The 21134-nt window shown below is 39.3% G+C and overlaps 1 protein-coding gene across 5 annotated transcripts in view; it reads left to right on the top strand.

Annotated features, from left to right (window-relative positions):
- Nucleotides 1-21134, top strand: part of LOC131923817 (cation channel sperm-associated auxiliary subunit beta-like) — a 149888-nt gene that overhangs the window by 48150 nt on the left and 80604 nt on the right. For all 5 annotated transcript variants that reach the window (XR_009382732.1, XM_059278999.1, XM_059278997.1 and 2 more), the window contains 2 exons: nt 4495-4644; nt 20983-21078. Coding sequence is in view for 4 of the 5 variants with exons in the window: in XM_059278999.1 (XP_059134982.1) it covers nt 4495-4644; nt 20983-21078 (246 nt within the window). In the remaining variant the exon portion in view is untranslated. The remainder of the gene's footprint in view (nt 1-4494; nt 4645-20982; nt 21079-21134) is intronic.

Below are 21134 nucleotides of genomic sequence, written 5' to 3'. Positions count from 1 at the left end.
GAATTACTGTTTCAATCAAGAACTTTCAGAATGATAAGCTCAGAACTTTAGAAATGATTTTTGTACTCTGTCTAGTTAAGAGAATCTTTCTAATAGAAATAGTGATGATAATTAAGAGTAAGAAGTAGAAAATAATTCTGTCTTGTTAGAAAATGTTAAATCTCCTCTAAGCGTTAAGAAATCTTTAGGTGTTTGCTAAGTTAGATATATGCTAATAGTAGGCCTGCAGAGTTTGCTTAATAGTTCTTATGAATATAAGTTTGTAAAATAGATCTATAGAGTTTTTTTAAGATATAAGCTTGAAAGAATTATCCAAGGTAGTCTTAAGACATGTAGTAATAAGCTTGTAAAAAAGTAAAGATGTTAGTTGTAAATGTAAGTTTAAATAAGAATATAGAATGAATATAAGTAAATAAGAAATATATTTGCTAAAGTAGTTCTATAGTTTCCTTAAGGAGTATAAATAAGTAGATATGAATATATTATATGTGAGTTTGTAAAAAAAAGTGTAAATGTTGAATGTGAGTCTAAATGCTTTGCAAGGTATGTGAGTTTGTAAAAAAGTGTAAATGTTAAGTGTGAGTCTATTCTTAATGTATATGGCGAAAGAACCTGAGACACAGACGTTAGTGTCCTATCAGACTGCAAAGCAGGCAGTCTGAGCGGTTTTCAAAAGCTCCAGAAGCCGCTAAGAAGCTAAGAATGGTGAATGCCAGAACCAGCACAAGGCATCCCCAGTTGAGATCCATGGAAAATCAACGCAACAGAGAAAAACCTGAGCTAAGATCAAAAACGGTGCAGTTTAAAATATTACTGTAACTAAGGTCTCTGGCTTGAGAACGAAAGTTGCAGAGACACTTGTTTGAACAAAAATTATTAAACTACAAAAAGTTTTTGGTTGTAAAATATTTCTTCATATTTGGAAGTGAAAGTCTGATACCAGAATTTACTTTAAAAAAAATAAACTTTTTGAACTTAAAAAAATGAGATAAAACTACAAAAAGATTTTTGTTATGGATTTCTTCATATTTGGAAAGCTCATACCAGAATTTATTATTTAAATTTTGAGACTTAAAAAATGAAATGAACAAGTGATTTCATTGCTATGGGACAATTTTGAATTTACTTGTAGTAGTGGCCTAAGAACTGTTTTCTGGAATTATTTGTGTTAAAAATGGAACTGTTTAAATGAAGAAATTTATTGTTTCTACCTAGACTCAAAATGCAGTTTTGTGTATGCCTATATGCTGGTGATTCATAAATTGTTTTGTGTTAAAAATGGAACTGTTTTATGGAACTGTTTATGTAAAAATGGAATTACTTATGGAACTGGTTTTGTGTTACAAATGAAAGTGTTTAAATGGAAAAGTTTGGGTTTTCTAACTAGGCTTGAGATTTTGCTTAAAAAATTATAAAGAAAGGGGAGAGTTAATATTCCTTAGTCTATTTAATTTAAAAAATATTTTCTTGTTATTTGAGTGAATTAATGTTATGTTTTGTTAGTAAGAAATGCAAAGAGTACACTGAGATTCCTTTAAAATGTAAAGAATTTTATTAAGAAACTGCTTTTGGATGTTTTGCTAAAAATTTTCAAAGTGTTAGTGGTTAGATTGAGAATACTGCTTTTCAATATGGGTTTGTAGAAATTGTATAAGTCTGAGTTTTTTCTAACTGGGTTCGAGATTTTGTTTAAAAAATTGTAAAGAAAAGAAGGAGTTATGAGTGAATTAAGGTTGAATGTATATTTGCAGAAATTATGTTAACCTATTGATATTAATGCATCCTGGTTTTGTGAAGTTAAGGAAATATTTAAGTTTGACATGAAAACATCAAGTTTTTCCTATGTTCTGTTAGCAAGAAAATTCAAATGATTCTATTAAGAGTTAAAGTCATAAGACTGAGAAAATTGTAACTATATATAGCACCATATATGTTAATTCAAATAGTTCTGTTAAGAGTTTGCTTTGAGATGTAAGATTGAGAGAATTGTAACTGTACAGCAATATTTATGTTAACCTGTTATTAGTAATGATGAAGCTAAGGGATTCTTTAAGTTTGAAATTACATTAAGAGTTTTTGGTTTAGAAAGGGCTTGATGCAGCTAAAGACTGCTGTGGTCACCTTGGACCTAATCCCCAAAAAAAAATACCATCTATATCATCCCCTACTCCCATACTGGGAGGTAGAACAGCTATGGAGATTGCTGTAAGCTTAATAATGAGTTATTTTTTATATGTTAAGAAAGGTTGACTTGTGGGAGCCCGTTTTTTGGTTCCTCGTGGCTTTACCCAGCAGGTCTGATAGAGAGGATGATTGGACCACGGGCCAGAGTGCAGGTGTCTGAGATAGTCTGCACTTGGCTGTGCTGAAGGGGAGGTCTTTTGCTCCACCCCCTTGGCATTTCTATAAATACCCTGGGGCAGAGACAGTCAGGGCCCTTTGGAATAGGTTCCAGGCCCTCTTGAGGCTATCCTATATTTACTATCTGTTTATATCCACGTCCTAAATCCTAATATTTCCTGCTGCTTGCACTCAAGAAAACTCTGGGGAGCTGTGGGGTTGGTGGGTAAATACCCCGCAGGTAATTACCAAAACGGGTCAGTGTGTTGATCCTACCAGAAGCTTACCAAAGGTGTTTATTAGTCAAATCAACTTTGCTGATCAATTTCTCGCTCATCTGAGGCTTTTAGATCACTAACACTCTCTAGTTCTTATGACTTAAAATACAGCATCTGACCCCAAGCAGCTTTTTCTTAAAGTCAGAGGCACTGTCAATCCAGAACTTCTTGTTCTCTAAGGTCTGGTGTGAATGGCCTGCAAACACATTGCAGCCTATGAAGTCAGCTCCTTACCAGAAGAATCTCTGAAGTCCCGAGCAACTTCCTGCTGAATTACTGTAGTTGACATTGTTTCTTTCCCCTTCTGGCTGTACCTAGACTACATAATAAGCAAACAGAGAGAAATTGAACTGCTTTTCTTGCTTTACACAAAGTAGGGGGAAGGGAAGAGGAAGTTTCCCAAGGTATTTGGGTCTAGACGCAGTTGATTATTTCTGAAAGTTTGAGGAGCTAGAACTGCATTGTAGAATATAAACAGCTAAGAACTGATTATTAAGTGTCTCTGTTGTTAGAAGTTCTTTGACTGTTTTTTAAAATCACACAGTAGTATTCTTTCAAGTTGACCTGTAACACTTTTGTACTTTTCTGTTACTTTGGTCTCTGATTTTTCCAACACAGGAAAAACGTTTTTCTTTTGAAATTTTTAAATAAAGGTTTTTGGTTGTTGTTGTTTTGTTTGTTTGTGTTTTTTCAATGTTCATTTTCCCCAGGAGAAAAGAGAATTCCTGTTTTTATATATAGAAGTTTGACTTTAGCTTCAAGTAATTTCATATCCATGTAGGTATTGTAAGTTTTAAAATTGTAGCCCTTGTCTGATTAAGTCTTCCAAAGAGGATCATTGCCTACTCCAGCCTGGTAAATAAGAGTTCCAGTGATGCTCAGGAATACACTGAGATCCTGAGGAGAGCTCCACCCATTCTTGCATTTTATGGAATGCTTCTCATAGAGGGAAGAACAGATATGGAGAAAAGCAGGAAACTTCTGAGTTAGAGCTTGGTGAAAACAAAAGCAGGGGAATTTTAAAAAAAGAAAAAAAAAACACCTGATTTTCATTTCAATAGGAAAGTGATATGCAGTTTTTGATAGGCTTAAGATGTCTCACACTGAATTGATTTTTTTCTGTTAGTCCACTCCCAACTTCTACCTATTTTCTAGAGGCCTTGGTCTCTTGTTCACTGATGAAAACGTCTCTTTTCTCTGTATATACTCTGGGTTTATTCTTCTTTTTATTTACCTACTGTTGTTTTGATGAGATTGCAAAAGGAGCAAAAGGAAATGTATGCTTTTGAAGCAGATCCCGTAGTTACAGATATCCCTGTTCTGTGTTCCAGCTCTTGCAATTCTAAGCACAGACCATGTGACCATGTATTTTCTATGTATGGCTAAATTAATATCTCTTATCCTAAATGTTCTTCAGCAGTATGACCTTTCTCCAGAGTGTTATCAATAGAATTCCATTTTCTCCTTTGCAAAATAGAAACTGGCCCATTTTTAACTGATGAAGAGTGAGATCATATTATACCCATGTATAAAGTTTTTATGTTTGTAGGTGTTTTGCCAGTATAAATGTCTGTGCATCAGGTGTGTGCCTGGTGCCCTGGGATGCCAGAAGAGAGTACTGAATCTTCTAGAACTGGAGCTTCAGACAATACTGAGCTGCTCTCTGGGTGCTGGCAATCAAACCCAGGTCTCTTCAAAGATCAGAGAGTGTTCTTAACCACTGAACTATCTCTCCAGCCTCTACTATATCCCCTACCTGCTTTGGACAACCAAATATTTCCTTTACATAGTTTTTCTAAAACCTTTAAAGAAAAATACTGATGTTCCAGTTTCAAGAGTACTGCCATGTTTAAATGCCTAAATTTGTCTTCCACAGAGCCTATTCTGCAGTGGACTCTTGGATCTAAAATGAATAACTCACAGGTCAAAAAATTGTTTCCACACATGATAGACATCAAAGTGGCAAAGTGCCCCTGTGCCAATGATGTGGCATTAATTGGCTTTATTTTGAACTCGACATATAATGGTAAGTTTACAGTCTGATTGGACGTTAGAAATAACCAGTTGTTTTATATTTGTTAAGGGTGGTTTTAAGTGGAAATACACACTAAATGCATACAGAGAGTAAAATCTATTGTTTGTCACTCCACCTCTTCTACTTGCCAGTGTGATATGCTAGGAGAGATACTCCTCTGTTGTGGCCTTTTGTCATTTGAATGGTGACTTCAAACTGGGCATGAGGGTGTATGCCTAGAATCCCAGCTATTTGGCAGTCTAAGGCAGAGCAGTTGAGTTGAGTTTAAGGTTAACCTGAGCCACTTATTAGAGCTTGTTTCAAAACCAATTAACCAAATCAATCAACCATTCGGTAGCTACCTTGATTCACCTGTTCTTTGTAAGCTTGTTGCATCTTCCCAGAGCTTGTTTATTGCTTCTAGTCTGTCTCTTTATTTCTTCTATGCATAAATCAATATTGTTATTCCTGAGACACTATCTTATTGTATTTATACATATGTATTTTTCAATTATTGTTAAATATCTAATGGCATATGGAGGAAAAATAGCTGTTTTTCTATAGATGCTTGTTTATCACACTTGTGGCATTAAATGTATGGATTTCTCACACTGAGCAATTTTTCTGTTTACTGAAGATGCCAAGTGGGTATCCTGTGATTCACTTCAACTCTGGCAATAGGTAGAGTCAGCATCAACTCTCACAAGTTAAAAAGACTCTACCTCCTATTTCAGATTCCAGTCACAAGTGCCAGGTTGTGACCTGTGCTTCTAACCTGGCTGTTATAAATTGAAGAATCCCATAAGTCCCTTCTTAAATTCAAGAATTTGTTAGACTGTTCAAAAAACTTAGGATAACTCTCATGCACATTTACCAGGGTATTGTCAAGGATGTTACAAAGAATGCAGATGAAGAGCCAAACAAAGAGATACCAAGAGTAAGATCTAGACAGGTTCCAATCACAGAAATTCTGTTCCATGGCATTGCATTACACCATCTCTCAGGACATGGATATGTATGTCAACCTAGAAGCTCCAAATCCTGTAATTTACGTAATCTCATGAAGGCTTCACTTCATAGGAATGGTCAATCATTGACTCAACTCTAACCTCTCTCCCCTTCCTGAGTCAGAATATGTATGAAGCTACAAGTTTCAACTCAAGGTATGGCTTATTCTTGGTTGTGTCAGAATGAAGCTGAATATCTCCTTTCTAGCTACCAGTTTTTCAGAAACCCATCAAAGTAGACAGTGAATGCAAACTTCATACTTCCTATGAGAAGTACATGATCACAAAAGTTGCTGCTGGTGTTCTGGGTGAAGAATGAAAGGATTATATTATCAGAATGACAAAGTTTTCTCATTAAGCAAGGTGTCTGGACCCACTGCAGAGTGTGTCTGCTGTTGAGTAAGGGGGATTCATGTTACAGGCCAAGAAGAATGGAGGAGAAAATGTGCAAATCTGTTCAGGGATGCTTTGTGGATGCCCATCTGAGTCTTATCAGATGTGTGTGTGTGTGTGGGGGAGAGAGAGAGAGAGAGAGAGAGAGAGAGAGAGAGAGAGAGAGAGAGAGAGAGAGAGAGAGAGAGAATATGAGAATGAATGAGAATTGATTGCTGGTCTCATAGATAGTATTCTACTTCTCCAGTTGACGCTCTAAAGAGCTAGCAGAATATGTACACTTTTCAATCTCTCTAAAGAAGATAGTTTCCCTCAGTGTTGTGTCAAAAAGCCTTTAAAGAAAGAAGGTAAGAAGCCTAGATTGAAAACTCCCAACATTCATTGTCTTTTACTACATGTGCTCTGCAACAAAAACACTATGAAATTGCTATGAAGAACCAACACACCAAGAAAAGTGAGGCAGAGGCTGTAGAACAAATAAAACTTTGGTATAAAAGAATGAAGAAAGTCAAAGAAAAATACCTGCAACAGATTTCCCAGAAACATAGATAGTCCTCAATGAAAGCTTTTGCTTCATTTGTTGTTGTTTTGAGACAGGATCTTAGTGGGTGGCCTTGGCTGGCCTGGAGCTCACTCTGCAGTCCAAGCTGGCTTTAGACTCAGAGATCCACCTGCCTCTGCTCTCAAGTCCTGGGATTAAAGACACATGCCACCAATCTAAGGAATAGTTTCTCCTTCTAAATCTGAATGCGGTCAAAATTAAGCATCTTTAACAGTAACAAATAAATGATCAAACCTTGAAAAAATTGAGAACAAAACATAAAAACTTTCCTTACTGTACCTTGCAATATAGTAATAGATTCAGTCAATGTATTTAGCGTAGTAATAGAAAAAGTCTTCTTCCAAATTAGTATGATTTCCTAATGTCTTAGAGTCTGTTACATACCTCTAGGTCTAAATGTTTTCTGCTTCTGAATCAGTTTAGTCATAAATCATGTTGTCTTACTTACCTCTGCTGTCCCTATACTAGACACTATGTCAACTCAGAAGGAAACTCAGCCCATTTCCTTCTTTGTTCCATGGATACCTCTTTCTCTTTATTCAGCCACAGATACTAGCTGTCCATGCACCAAAGTAGAGCAGCCATGCTCATCTCCTCATGTTCTATCAGAGTATCCATGTGGTAGTGAGAGGAGGCAAGGACTAGTCTTGACTTCCTGAGTACAACTCACCTTTTAAGAATGAAATCAGCTTCTGTAACCTATTTGTTAGATAAATCTACTCTCCTCCCCCCAGATACCCACCACTGTTTGAAGCCAAATCAAGTTGCCACAGCCTACCCAACAGTTCCTTGATGAGGCCCTGGTTAATCCTCTGGCCTTTATACCACTTGCAGTCAGTGGTGAGAATAGTAAACTTCTTACCAGCATTTTCTCTATAACACTCTTAAAATATCCCCTGGAGTCCCCCAGCAGTCACCACCAGAAATCTCAGCCTCTCAGATCACTTGCTAAATCCCATTGCACATGGGGCATTCTTTAATCTGATTCACATTTCTTACTTTTCTCACTATTCAAATCCTTTCATTAGAAATTGTATTCTGGGAATGGGACCAGGCTTAGGCCCGTTGACCAGCTCCTGGCATGGAGCTACTGCAGCTGTGACCTGTGCTGCTTGCCCCACAGGCAACAAGCCCAGAAATCCTGCCCAGTGGTCAGCACCTATGACAGGGAGATGTCCTGGTGCTCACTCAGAAATGTCATAACTGAATAGGACAGTCAACCCCCAGTATGGAGCCATTGCAGCTGCAGCCTGAGGTGCTTGCCCTGCTGGGAGATGGAGAGTGCTGGGTAATAGAGCTGCCTGCAGGCTACAAGCATCAAGGTCAAGCCTGATGAGCCTTGGGGTGGCAGACATAGAGGGCAGGGAAGTATGTGACAGCCAGGAGCTTGCACAGAACCTGCCCCAAGATGCCCTGCCTAGCTGCAACATCACCTTGACTCTGGGCAACAGCAGAATATCTGAAACCAGTATCTTGGCAATGGTCTAGTATTTATGGTGCTTCAGAAACCAGAAACGTAGACTAATATTTGCATGCAAAGCTGTCTGTACAATATATGTGTGTGTGTGTATATATATATACACATATATATGTATATATGTTATATATATGTTATATATGCATATGTATATACATGTATATATATGTTTGTGTGTATATATGTACATATATGTATGATAGATAGATAGATAGATAGATAGATAGATAGATAGATAGATAGAATGTAATACAGGACAGTTTTCAATGCCACTATGATGAATGAATATTTTCAGGAGAGGTGGGAAGACAGAGGAATGGAGTGGTGATTAAGTGGTGGAGAAAAGTAGAACTAGAGACTCAACAGTGGTGGTAATTGTGACAGAGGCTTCAGAGGATGGGGGAACATGTCATTACTGAATAGGGTCAACAGAGTGATATGCTGCACTGTGGAGCTTATATTCTCATTCAGCCCCTCAACAGCTTCCTAGCCACATGATCATCCAGGTTCTGAGCAATGACAGGATGTCCAAGATGAAGTACGGTCCATTTTCTGGTTTGGACCTCCTTGTAAGACCTCTATGGTCCATGTTGCCCTGGAGGCCACTTTAGTACCTATGATCCACTGCCCCAAGCCATGATGAAGCTGGAGGTTAATGTGGGTGCCCATGGTCTTACAGCAGCTGGGAGCCATGTTGATATCCCTGGCCAGAGATACCACTAGAGGCCATACAGATGTCCTTGGTCTGAGCTGCTGTCTGAGACCATTCTTAAATGTGTGAGCTATGCTTCCACCTGGGGCCATGTTGATGTGGGTAGCCTGTGCTGCCTACTGAAGCTATGGTGATGTTCAGGTCTAAGCTGCCTTGGAGGGCCATGTCTGGTCTGTGGTCCTATTGCAGGCTGAGACTGTGTTGATGTCTGTGACCCATGTTGCCACCAATGGCCATGGGGATGTCTATGGTCTATGCTGCAGCCTGGAATGATGTTGATGTCCACTGGCCTTGCTGCTGCTGGTGGTCATATTGATATGGGTGGTAGCCACGTCTGAGTCTGTGGTCCTAATGCAGCCAACATCTGTATTGATGTCCATGGCCTGTGGTACCATTGAAGGCTATGCAGATGTCCATGGTCTATGCTGCTGCCGAGGGCTGTGATTGGCTCCATGATCCATGCAATGGCAGAGGTCTATACTGCCATCAGAGACCATGTTGCAGTCTGTGTCATGTACTGATGCTAGAGACCATGTGGACGTCTGTGGTCCAAGTGGTCACCAGAAACCATGTGGAAGTCCATGATTCATGCCCCTGCTGACTATGAAGGGCATGGGAGACACTTTTGCCATGGTATTGGTGACTTAAGACTCATAGTTGAGAAAGAGAAACATGGAAGGCTTCCATGACAACCCCTACTACCACCCCACCCCACCCCACCCAAAAAGTAACAACTTAGGGAGTTATTGAAGATAACTCTTAAAAAGTGTGATGGGTGTGTTTAAGTGTAGCTCTCTTACTGAGGGCTTCTGGCAGGGGTGTGGGTTTTCTCTAAAAGGCCACCAGAATTTTGACCATGCTCCAGTAAGTATATGGGCAACACAAATTGGAATTGTTTGTTTTTTTTTGTATTTTGTTTTTGTTTTCTTATGTTTTTTGGGTTTTGTTTTGCTTCTGCCTCCTTCTTCTTGTTTTGGTGGTTGGGGGGTCCCAAGGGTGGGAGGATGGGACTGGGAGGGCTGGGAAGTGATATGCTTGGGGCTCATAATGTGAAATCCCCTAATAATCAATAAAAATATAATAGAATAAAAAAGAAATTGTATTCTTGTGGTAGTTTGAATGTAATTGGTCCCCAAAAGCTCATAGGGAGTGGCACTATTAGGAGGTATGTCTTTGTTGGCGTAAGTGTGGCCTTGTTGGAGGAAGTGTGTCACCATGGGGGCAAGCTTTAAGTTCTCATACATACTCAAGATAGCACCAAGTGAGATACACCACTTCCTGTTGCCTGCAAGATGTAGGACTCTCAGATACTTCTCCAGCACCATGTCTGCCTGAATGCTACCATGCCCCACCATGATAATAATGGACGGAACCTCTGAAATGTAATCGAGCCACCCCAATCTAATATTTTCCTCTATTAGAGTTGCCATGGTCGTGGTGTCTCTTCATAGCAATAGGGACCCTAACTAAGACAGAACTTGATACTAGGGACTGGGGTATTGCTGTGATAGGCTGAACCATGTTTTTGTTGTTGTTGTTGTTGTTGTTGTTTGAAGGAATGTGGACTTTGGGACTATGAATTAGAAAAGCAGTTGAACACTTTAAGTGCTACTTAATGGGCCTTACTAGTAGGAGCATGGAAGACAGTGGTGCTAAGAGTTGTTTGAACTGTGTGTGTGTGTGTGTGGGGGGTGTCTTAAGATGTTTCAGAGGAGAAAAAGAATAATATGTGGCCTAGAGACTTGGTGAAGAAAGTAGCTGCCTTTTGCCCTTGTCTGAAGAGTCTACCTGAGGCTAAAGTGAAGACTTTTGGATTAATTCCATTGGCAGAGGAAATCTCAAAACAGCCTAGCATAGACTCTGTCGTGTGGTTATTAATGGTAACTCTAATGACGATTTATAATGAAAAGGAGCAAGCTGAGTGAATAATGCAAAATGTACAATTTGAGGGGAAAAGGAGTACTAGGAAGTGGAATGGAGCTTAGTCTTGTGTTCAAGGTTATAAACAGATTAAGAAATGGAATAAAGGGAGTAGTAACCTCAGGTCAATATCCCACCCAATTAAGTTACCAACTTCTGAAAAGAAATTAAAGAAAAGTTTAGAGTCGGTGTGGTGGTGCATGCCTTAATCTCAACACTCAGAAGGCAGAGGCTGGCAGATCCCTGAGTTTGAGGCCTGGTCTACAGACCAAGTTTTAGGACAGCCAAAATTAGGCAGTGAAAAGCAGAAAACTGGTGAAGATGTCATTCAAAGAGGAGGTCATGTTCCAGCCCCAGTAAGCAGCAGAACTTGACAGCTTTAGCCATGTGGTTCTGTTTAGAGTTAAGGATAGAAGAAACAGGCTATGGAATTTATCCTCACACCTAAAAAAGCCACTAAGGCCAGGCATGTGTCAGGGTATCCCTGAATGGAGGCCCAGAGAAGCCATTGAGTGAAGCTGTGAAGTTGAAGTCTAGATTGCCCTGGAGACCCCAAGATGTTAAAGGTGTCAGAGCCGAAGGATACCTGACAAGGAAAATTGCTAACAGGGAGTGGAACAAGCCCAAGAGAAAGAAATGTGTTGCAGTTAACAAAGCTGAAAGGAGTTGGAGATGTGAAGAGCTCTTTGACATCAGATATGGAATTGCAGAGTTTGGAGTTTGCCAAGCTGGTTTTTGGTCTTCCTTTGGTCCAGTATTTCCTCCTCACTATGCTCCCTTCCCTACAATTTGGAATGGTAATGTGTATCCTGTTCCATTATATTGGAAATAAGTGGTCTGTTTTTTTTTTTTTTTTCATTTTGAGTTTATAGGGGATTACAGTTAAGAGATTACATGAATCTCAAAAGAGACTTTGAACTTTGGGCTTTTAAACATTGTTGAGACTGTTATAGACTATGGGGACTTTTGAAGTTGAACTAAATGTATTTTGCATTATAAAATTGTTACAAGCTTATGGGGGCTGGGGAGTGTAATGTGGTAATTTGAATGTAATTGGCCCCCATAAGCTCATAGGGAGTGGTACTATTGGGAAGTGTGGCCTTGTTAGAGGAAGTGTGTCACTTTGGGGGCAGGCTTTGAGGTCTCATATATGCTCAAGATACCAACCAAGTGAGCATATCACTTCCCATTGCCTACAAGATGTAGGACTCTCAGCCACTTCTCTAGCACCATGTCTGCCTGCATGCTGCCATGTCCCACCATGATGATAATGGACTGAACCTCTAAACTGTAAGTAAGCCACCCCAATTAAATATTCTCCTTTATAGGAGTTGCCATGGCCATGGTGTCTCTTCACAGCCATAGAAACCCTCACTAAGACAATTCTGTTATATGAGGATGGTGTCCAGCACTCAGAGCCTGAAGCAGGAGTATTGTTGCAGGCAGCTTATCTGACTTAGTGAATTCTAGACTATCCTGAACAGTAAGAGGGAAAGAGCAAGCAAGCAAATGAGAATGAGAGAGAGAGAGAGAGAGAGAGAGAGAGAGAGAGAGAGAGAGAGAACAAATAGTATGAGAGGAAAGGAGAAAGGAGTGAAGAGGAAAGGATTTAGCAAGTATCTTTCTTTTTGGAGTGTGTGTGTGTGTGTGTGTGTGTGTGTGTGTGTGTGTGTGTGTACATGCATATTCCACTGTGTGCAGGTATATATAGAGGCCAGATTGACCATAAGAAGTATACTTGCTCAGTTGCTCTTCAGGTTATTTTTGAGACATGGTCTCTCACTGAACCTAGATCTCACCAATTTGGGTGAACTGATGATCCTCTCTGTGCCTCCCTAGTCTGGGATTATAGGTATGCTACTATACCTGAATATTTTTTACGTGGGCACATGGGATAGAACTCAAATTATCAATCATACATGGAAAGTACCCTACTAATTGAGCTCTCACCACAGTTCTTTTTAATGTTTTTAATCAAAAATATTAAAATCCCTCTTTGATTTTCTTATTCAGTTTTTTTCCCTTGAAGTTTTGTACTGCTGACTAAATTGAGCTCTTAAAGTAGGCATATCTTTTGTTTAGAAATATATTTTCAAGGAGAAAGGATTTTCTTTGTACTCATGTGTACTAACTGGGGACTACATATTACTATAACAAAGATAAACTAAAAGGTCAGAGGGCACAAGTTTTTTTTTAACTGATATTTGCATAAAAAAGAATTCACAGAAAATAAAATGAAAGTGATTAAATTTGATGTTTATACATTACTTAAACAAAGGAAATGTATCTCTGTTGAAGGGACAGTATTTTGTTGATAGAAGTAACTTGTCCATATGTGAGAAAACTAGTGGAAAATACAGATATATGTAACCACACCACTTGAGGGGTGATAATGGGAAGATCAGGAGTTCAAGGTTATCTCTGCCTACATATCAAGTTTAAAGTCAGCTGGAGCTACGTAAGACCCTTCCCCTACCTCCCATGCTGACTGATTTCATGTTAACATAACACACTAAAGTTCACTTGAGAAGAAGGACACTCAATTGAGAAAATGCTTTTATAGGATTGGCTTATAGGCAACTCTGTTGGGAATTTTCTTGATTAATGGTTGATGTTTGAGTACCCAATCCACTGTGAGAAGTGCAAACCCTGAAAAAATGGCCTTGAGTCATATAAGAAAGCAGGATGAACAAGCTATGAAGAGCAAGCTGGTAAGAAGCACTTTTTCATGGCTTCTGCTTCAGTTTCTGCTTCCAAGTTCCTGCTTGACTTCCTACCCTTATTACCTGTCATTATTGGACTGTTACCTGGAAATGTAAGATTAAATAAACTCTTTCCTTCTCAAGTTGCTTCTGGCCAGTGTTTATCACAGAAAAACAAAAAAACAAAAACAAACAAAAACAACAACAACAACAAAAAAACCCAGTAATTCAGATGCACACCCTTAAAAAGATACTGATTTTTTTCCTCAAGAGGAAGGAAGGTAGGAAGGAAAAATATAAATGAATGAATGAGTGAGTGGGGATTATTTTAGTAAAATCTGTTTATGCCAACTTGTCTTTGTGTCTGTGATAGTTTAAACTGATTGATTGTTTAAAACGAGGACATGACTACTCTAAAGTATGGTTGAAGGGAAGGTTTTTATTGTAGATATGAAGGAGAGTATAGCCAGAAGCATCTGCAAGAATAAAGAGCAGGAAGAGAAAGTAGTAGATTGAACATGGTCAGAAGAATGGAGCAGGCCATTAGAGGGGTTAGGAGAGAGCAAGAGAGGAGTACCAAGAGAGGGGGGTAAGAGAGAGGACCAAGAGGGCACATGGCCAAAATGTCAGGTTTATAGAGGAAGGAGAAGCTGGGAGAAGGGAAGCCTGAGAACTGGAGAAATGTAGGGTAGAGGGAGGGTGTGTAAAGAAGAGTTGAGAGCTGGAGGAGTCAGCATGCTCTTTGGTATGTTGACAGGCATCACAGTTAGCCATTTGTTCCCAGTTTCTTTTGGACCAGACAATGATCTTGATAAGATTTGGAATCACAGGAGGGAAGAACCTCTGGGCATGCCTGTAAGGGATTATTACTTAGATTAGGTTAACTGAGGTGGAAAGATCCATCTGAGCTGTGGGTGGTACCATTCCACAGGTTGGGGTCTTATACGGAATAAAAACAAGGAAGTAAGCTGAGCACAGGCATTATATATCTCTGCTTCATGACCATCTGCCTCTTCAAGTTTACTTTTATACCATCAAATAAACCAATCTGGCCAAATAAACCCTTTCTCCCTTAATCACAGCAACAGGGAAAGTAAGTGCTCCACTGTCTATCCTCTGTGTCCAGGAATGAAAGTCCTCTTTATTTCCCACAAGAGGTAATTTATGCCATACTTTTAGGCAATAAAGGAGTCAGAGTCTTCATCTCTTGATTCTGTTGCTTTTACCTCAAAATAATCATTAAGCCAGAGTTGCATAGTCTATAGTGGCACATTGTGGTCTTCTCCAACATAAACAAATACTAAAATATAGCTTAAATGATATTTTTAGGATAAGCCAATACATTAAAAGGATTTATCCTAAGAAAGTAGTACTCACAGAGATAACTATTCTAGGAATCAATTAGGTGATTCATAAAATCCTATGGTGTACCCCGCAACTACTTCATCCTCCCAATACCTTGGGAAGTGAAAGTGAGATTCAAAGACAAGAGATGAGGTATTGTGATGGCTATTCTTGGTTGCCAACTTAACTGCATATGTAATTAACTAAAACCCAAGTAGATGGGTACTTCTGTGAAAGATTTTTCTTAAATCATTAGAAGTAGCTAGACCCACCTATAATCCAGATTATGTGGGGAGGGAAGATCTACCTTTAATCTGGGCCATACCTTCTGATGGCAGCCTTTGTAATGGACACAAAAGAAGGAAGTTTTCCTCCTTCCCAGCTTGCCCTTGCTGTCACTGTCAAGTCTATTCCTTCACTGACATTAGACCCCACTTCTTTAGGATTCTGGTATACACTGAAAACCAGCTGAGACATCCAGACTTATGGAGTGAACAACTACTGAATTCTTGGACTTTCTGTTGATAGATTTAGACTAGCTACACCATGGCCTGTAAGCCACTCTTTTAAATTTTGTGTGTGTGTGTGTGTGTGTGTGTGTGTGTGTGTGTGTGTGTGTGTAGGTTTTGTTCCTATAAGTTTTGTTCCTCTAGAGAACACTGACTAATGCAGACTTTGGTACCAGAAATGGTTCTAGAGCAACTGAAATACAAGGATGAATTTTTTAAGTTTCTGGAATCAGCTTCCCAATTTACTGACACCTACAGTTACTGAAGGCTCCCCTAGAAGGTCAGAGAATACTCAAAGCCCCTGGTGTGAACTATTTTACAGACTTACTGAGATTAATGCATTTGATTATAATGCTTTGATGATTTTGAGAAGGAAGGAATTAGTGACTGTATATAAAACTTCTGACAATTTGTGAAAAAAATTAAGGAAAATAATGATGCTGGATGCAAGATCTCTGGATAAATTGACAAAGAAAAAGAATGAGCTTTATGATAAGATCAACCAACTTGTAACATCTCAGAATGTGTTGGAAGACAGCAATGAATTCAGTGTAAAACTGACTAGCTTCAGATGTGCATAAAGAGTTTAAAGGTTTCTAATTTTGCCCTATAAGAGAATCTTCTCTGTACAAGTCACAGAGCTCAAGTTACAGAATATCAAACTGAAGCCTCATCATAAGATTAATAGGATTAAAACAAAAATTCATATCCCAGCTGGAAGGGAGGGGCAGAATTGGTGATTAAAATAGGAGCATTAATTTATAAAGAATGGAATTCTGTATCTTAGGATTGAGATGTGTGGGATGACCCTCCTGAGGCTGGGATCTTTGAAGCCTCAGATTCTCAAGGGTTTATCTTACCCAAGAAAGTAGTCTCTCTACCCTTAGCAGAAGATATATTCCCACCCTAACCCCTCAAAAATTGCCTTATCCTCCTTTGAGTGAGGACATTATTCCTTAATAGTCTGCTAAATCAGCAATGACTTTCCCTGAAGGAGATGCCAGCTTGAACATCAGGGTCCAAGAGTTGCCTCTAGACCTATAGCCAGATTTAAGGCCAAGCAGGCTTCTAGAGGGGAGGTAGAAAGTGTAGTCTATGAGGATGTGTTCTACACTACTAAAGAGCTTAATGAGTTTGCTAATTCATTCAATCAGAAGTCTAGGGAATATGTGTGGGAGTGGATTTTAAGGGTGTAGAATAATGGTGGAAGGAACATAAAACTGAATCAGGTTGAGGTTATTAATATGGGCCCACTGGGTAGAGATTCTAGATTTAATATAGAAGCTCACACAGTTCAAAAGAAAGGTGTCAAATGTTTGTTTGAATGGTAGGCTGAGGCATTTGTCAAAGGATGGCCTACCTGAAAGAGGTTGGGGATGCCTGATACTACTTGGCTTAGAGTTGATAAAGGGCTTTTAAGGCTCAGGGAAATTGCAATGTTAGAGTAGGTATGCTGTGTAACACTTCACAATGGAAAACCCAGAATGCCCACCAGTGATCTTTTAAGATGTAAAATGAGGAGGGGGCACCAGCACATTTGAAGAGCTTTGTTGTCACCCTTTTTCTTGTGCCAGATCTTTGGGTTAGAAACATAGCTTGCTCATTTGGATGAATTAAATGCAGTGGGATTAGTTGGGACTTGAGTAGCAGGGGAACTGGTAGCAGCAATGAATTGCCAAAGACAAGGTGATCATAGTTATAATGGACAGCATAGACAAAGCAATATCCATAATAACCTGACCCATAATGGGCAGCATAGGCAGAATGATTTTTATGATGGTATGACTGGTGTGGACCTTTAATACTGGCTAATCAATCATGATATTTCCAGGCATGAAATAGATAAGATGCCTACTGCAGTTTTGTTTGATCTATGTAAGTGGAAACATTCTCAAATGAAAGAAAGGCTACATTCTTTCTGGATTGTGGCAAAATAAAATCTTGAGCTAGTGACCAAGTTCCAGAGTTGAGCCAGTTTACAGACCCAGAACCCCTTGAATGAAGGGAAGGCCAAGTCCTCCTTAGGAAGGACTTTGCTAAAATACCTAGGAGTTTTACTATTAGCCTTTTCTCCAGTTTTTCCCCAAAGCAACATATGGCCTTTTACAAGGACAACTGTACACTGGGGCAAAGAGAAAATATCAGTCTTTTCAGGGTCTATTGGATACTAGTTCAGAATTGACACTGATTCCCAGTGAGCCCATGAAGCATTGTGGCCCTCCAGTTAAAGAAGGGGTTTAGGGACGTCAGGTGGTTAATGGAGTTTTGACTGAAGACAGGCATACAGTAGTTTCCTGAGTCAACCTGTTGTTATTCCCCACTTCAGAATATATAATTGGGATAGATATACTTAGAAATTGCCAGAATTCCCACTGGTTCCCTATTTGTGGAATGATAGCAATTATGGTTGTAAAGGCCAAATGGAATCCATTGGAGTTGCCAGTGCCAGGGAAAATAGTGAATCAAAGACAATTATGACAGCCCAGGAGAAATTGTGGAAGTTAGTGCCAGCATCAAAGACTTGAAAGATGCAGGAGTAGTCGTTCCCACTTTATCTCCCTTTTACTTTCCTAACTGGTCAGTGCAGAAGACAGATGTATCTTGGAGAATGACAGTTGCCTATCAAAAGCTATCAGTAATGACTCTGATTGCAGCTGCTATACTAGATTTTATGACCTTACTAGAGCAGATTAACACATCTCCTGGTACATGATATCCATCTATTTATCTAGCAAATGTCTTTTTCTTGGTATCTGTCCATAAGGACCACCAGAAGCATTTTGCTTTCAGTTGTAAAGGCCAGCAGTATACATTTACAGTTCTCCCTCAAGGATATATTAACTCTCCCATCCTGTGTCATAACTTAGAAGGAATCTTGATCGTCTGTCTCTTCCATAAAATATCACATTGGTCCACTATCTTGATGACATTATGCTGATTGGACCAAGTGAGCAGGAGGTAGCAACAATTTTGGACTTGTTGATAACACATATGCATATCAGAAGATGGGAAATAAATCCAATCAAAATTCAAATGCCTTCTACCTCAGTGAAGTTTTTAGGAGTGCAGTGATGTGAGACACACATAAATATTCCTTCTAAAGTGAAGGATAAGTTATTGTACCTGGCCCCTTCAAACACCAAGAATGAAGTGCAAAGTTTAGTGGGTCTCTGGATTCTCATTTCTTGTTTGAATGTGTTACTTTTGCCCATATACCAAATATCTCAGAGAACTGTTAGCTTTGTGTGGGGAATGAAACAGGAGAGGCTTTTCAACAGGTCCAGGCTCCTTGAAAGGCTGCTCTACCACATGGACTATATCATGCAGCATACCCAGTGATACTTGAGGTGTCAGTGGCAGATGGGAATGCTGTTGGGAGCCTTTGGCAGGCCCCTACAGGAGAATCACAGAAGGCACCTTTGGGATTTTGGAGCAAGGCTCTACCATCATCTGCAGACAACCATTCTCTCTTTGAGAGACACCTCTTGGCATGCCAATGGGCTTTAGTGGAAACTGAACATTTGACAATAGGCCACCAAGTTACCATACAAACTGAGCTGCCCATCATGAGCTGGGTGACCTATCAAGCCATAAAGTAAGATATGCACAGGTCAATCTATTATCAAATGAAAGTAGAATATATGTGATCAAGCCTGATCAAGTTGTAAAGGCACAAGTTACACTAAGATGTTTCCCAAATGCTTGCAGTTTCTACTTTCATTACATTCTACTTGCTCCTAAGTGGCTCATATAGCTTTATGCAGTGGGCCCTGTGATCAGTTGAATAAGAAAGAGAAGACTAGGGTCTGGTTTACCAATGATTCTGTACATTATGCATGTACCACCTAGAAGGGGACCGCTACTGCATTACATCCTGTTAGTGGGACAATCCTGAAGGCACCAGCAAAGGTAATGTTCTCAGTTGGCAGAACTTCCAGTATCACACATGTTCATATATTTTGTTTGGAAGGAGAAATAGCCAGATGTGGGATTGTTCACTGGTTCATGTGCCATGGCCAATGGATTGGCTAGATGTCAAGGACTGGAAAGAGTATGGTTGAAATCTTTGTGAGAAAGACATCTGGGGAAGAAATATGTGGACAGATCTTTCCAAATGGGTGAAGGATGTGAAGGTACTTGTATCCCATGTGAATGTGCATCAAAAAGTTACTTCAGAAGGGAGGGATTCAATAATCAAGCAGATAGGACAATACATTCTATGAACAGTTAGTCTCTTTCCCCTTCCGTCCTTTTCATTACCTAATGATTCAATGAACAAAGGGCTGTGGTGGCAGAGATGGAGGATTTGCATGAGTTTGACAGCATGGACTGCCACTCATCAAGGCTGACCTGGACATAGCTGCTGCTGAGTACCAGATCTGCCAACAGCAGAGAACAACACAGTGCCCCACATATGGCAGCATTCCCCAGGGGGAGCCCCTATTGGCTGGTGGCAGATTGATTACACTGGACAACTTCCTCAAGAGAAAGGACAGAGTTTTGTCTTCCTGGAGGTCCCATTTAACTGAATGTACCAGGGTCTGCTGACTCCCCATGGGAGGCCTTGTCTTGGAGGAGGTGGGAATTAGGGGGGTGGGTTGGAGGGAAGGCTGGGGGATGAGCAAGGAGGGACAGGGGAATCTGTGGTTGATATCTAAAATGAATAGAAAATCTCTCAATAAAAAAACCAGAAAAAGAATATATTTTGCAGATATTTGTGTTTTCTTTCTTGATTTCTTTATATGCAATATAACACCAATTAAGAAATATTAATTGTTATTGTATTTTTAAGTTTTGAGATACTAAAAGAATGTCCCTCAAGAGTCATTACCACTTTTCCTAATATTTATAATGTGTTTTTAGTTGTATGAGTCATTATTAAAGCATGTTAGGCCTAATTATGACCTGGTTAAGTTTATAGTCTGTTTGTGGTTATGGGTAGAAAAGTTATATCATGTGAGGCATAATTATGACCTGGTTATTGGTTTCATTTGGAAATTAAGCATGACATAGGAGATATGATTGTTTGTGAAGTTGACAAGGGGTGGACTTGTGATGGCTATTCTTGGTTGTCAGCCTCACTACATCGAGAATCAACTAAAACCCAAAGTGCCAGGTAAACCTCTGATGCATTAGTCTTAATTAAATAATTTTAAGTAGCTAGACTCACCTTTAATCAGAGCCACAACTTCTGGTGGCATCCTTATAAAGGACATGGAAGAAGGAAGCTTTTGTTCCTCGCCTGCTTGCCCTTACCCTCACTAGCAAGTGCATTCCTTCACTGGCATTGTAGCCTACTCCTTTAGGATTCTGGCATATATTCAAGCCCAGCCAGGACATACAGCCTAGTAGGCTGCACAACTATTGTATTACTGGACTTTCCATTGGTAGACAGTCATTGTTGGACTAACTGGACTACAGCCTGTATGTCATTCTAATAACCTCCCACCTCATATGATATGTATGTATTTATAACCTATATACATATGTGTTTGTTTTTATTTGGAAATTTGGATTTTTGATGACTAAATTATATTCCATAGATAGATAGATAGATAGATAGATAGATAGATAGATAGATAGATAGATTCATTCTATAAGTTTTAGAGAACTTTGACTAATTCAGTGTGGAGGAACATGGGTTAGAAGATGGAGTAGGTTTGAATTCACAGAATTGAGGTCTGCAAACTTGCCTGACTGTAATTTATTTTCTTTTCATGGTAGGTGTTTACATAGGCAAAACTACTTCTGGATTTTGGGAATATAATGAAACCACATGGCATAACCTGACAGATATCATCTATTCACAACTTAAAGATGGTAACTTTTCTGGCTGTCTTTATCTTCATCATTTCATTTATTTTGAAACTCATTCA

The sequence above is a fragment of the Peromyscus eremicus genome, chromosome 14 (genome assembly GCF_949786415.1).
Source record: "Peromyscus eremicus chromosome 14, PerEre_H2_v1, whole genome shotgun sequence".
Classification (NCBI taxonomy): Eukaryota; Metazoa; Chordata; class Mammalia; order Rodentia; family Cricetidae; genus Peromyscus; species Peromyscus eremicus.
The sequence above is the reverse complement of the archived record's forward strand: the minus strand, read 5'-3'. Positions and strand labels throughout refer to the sequence as shown.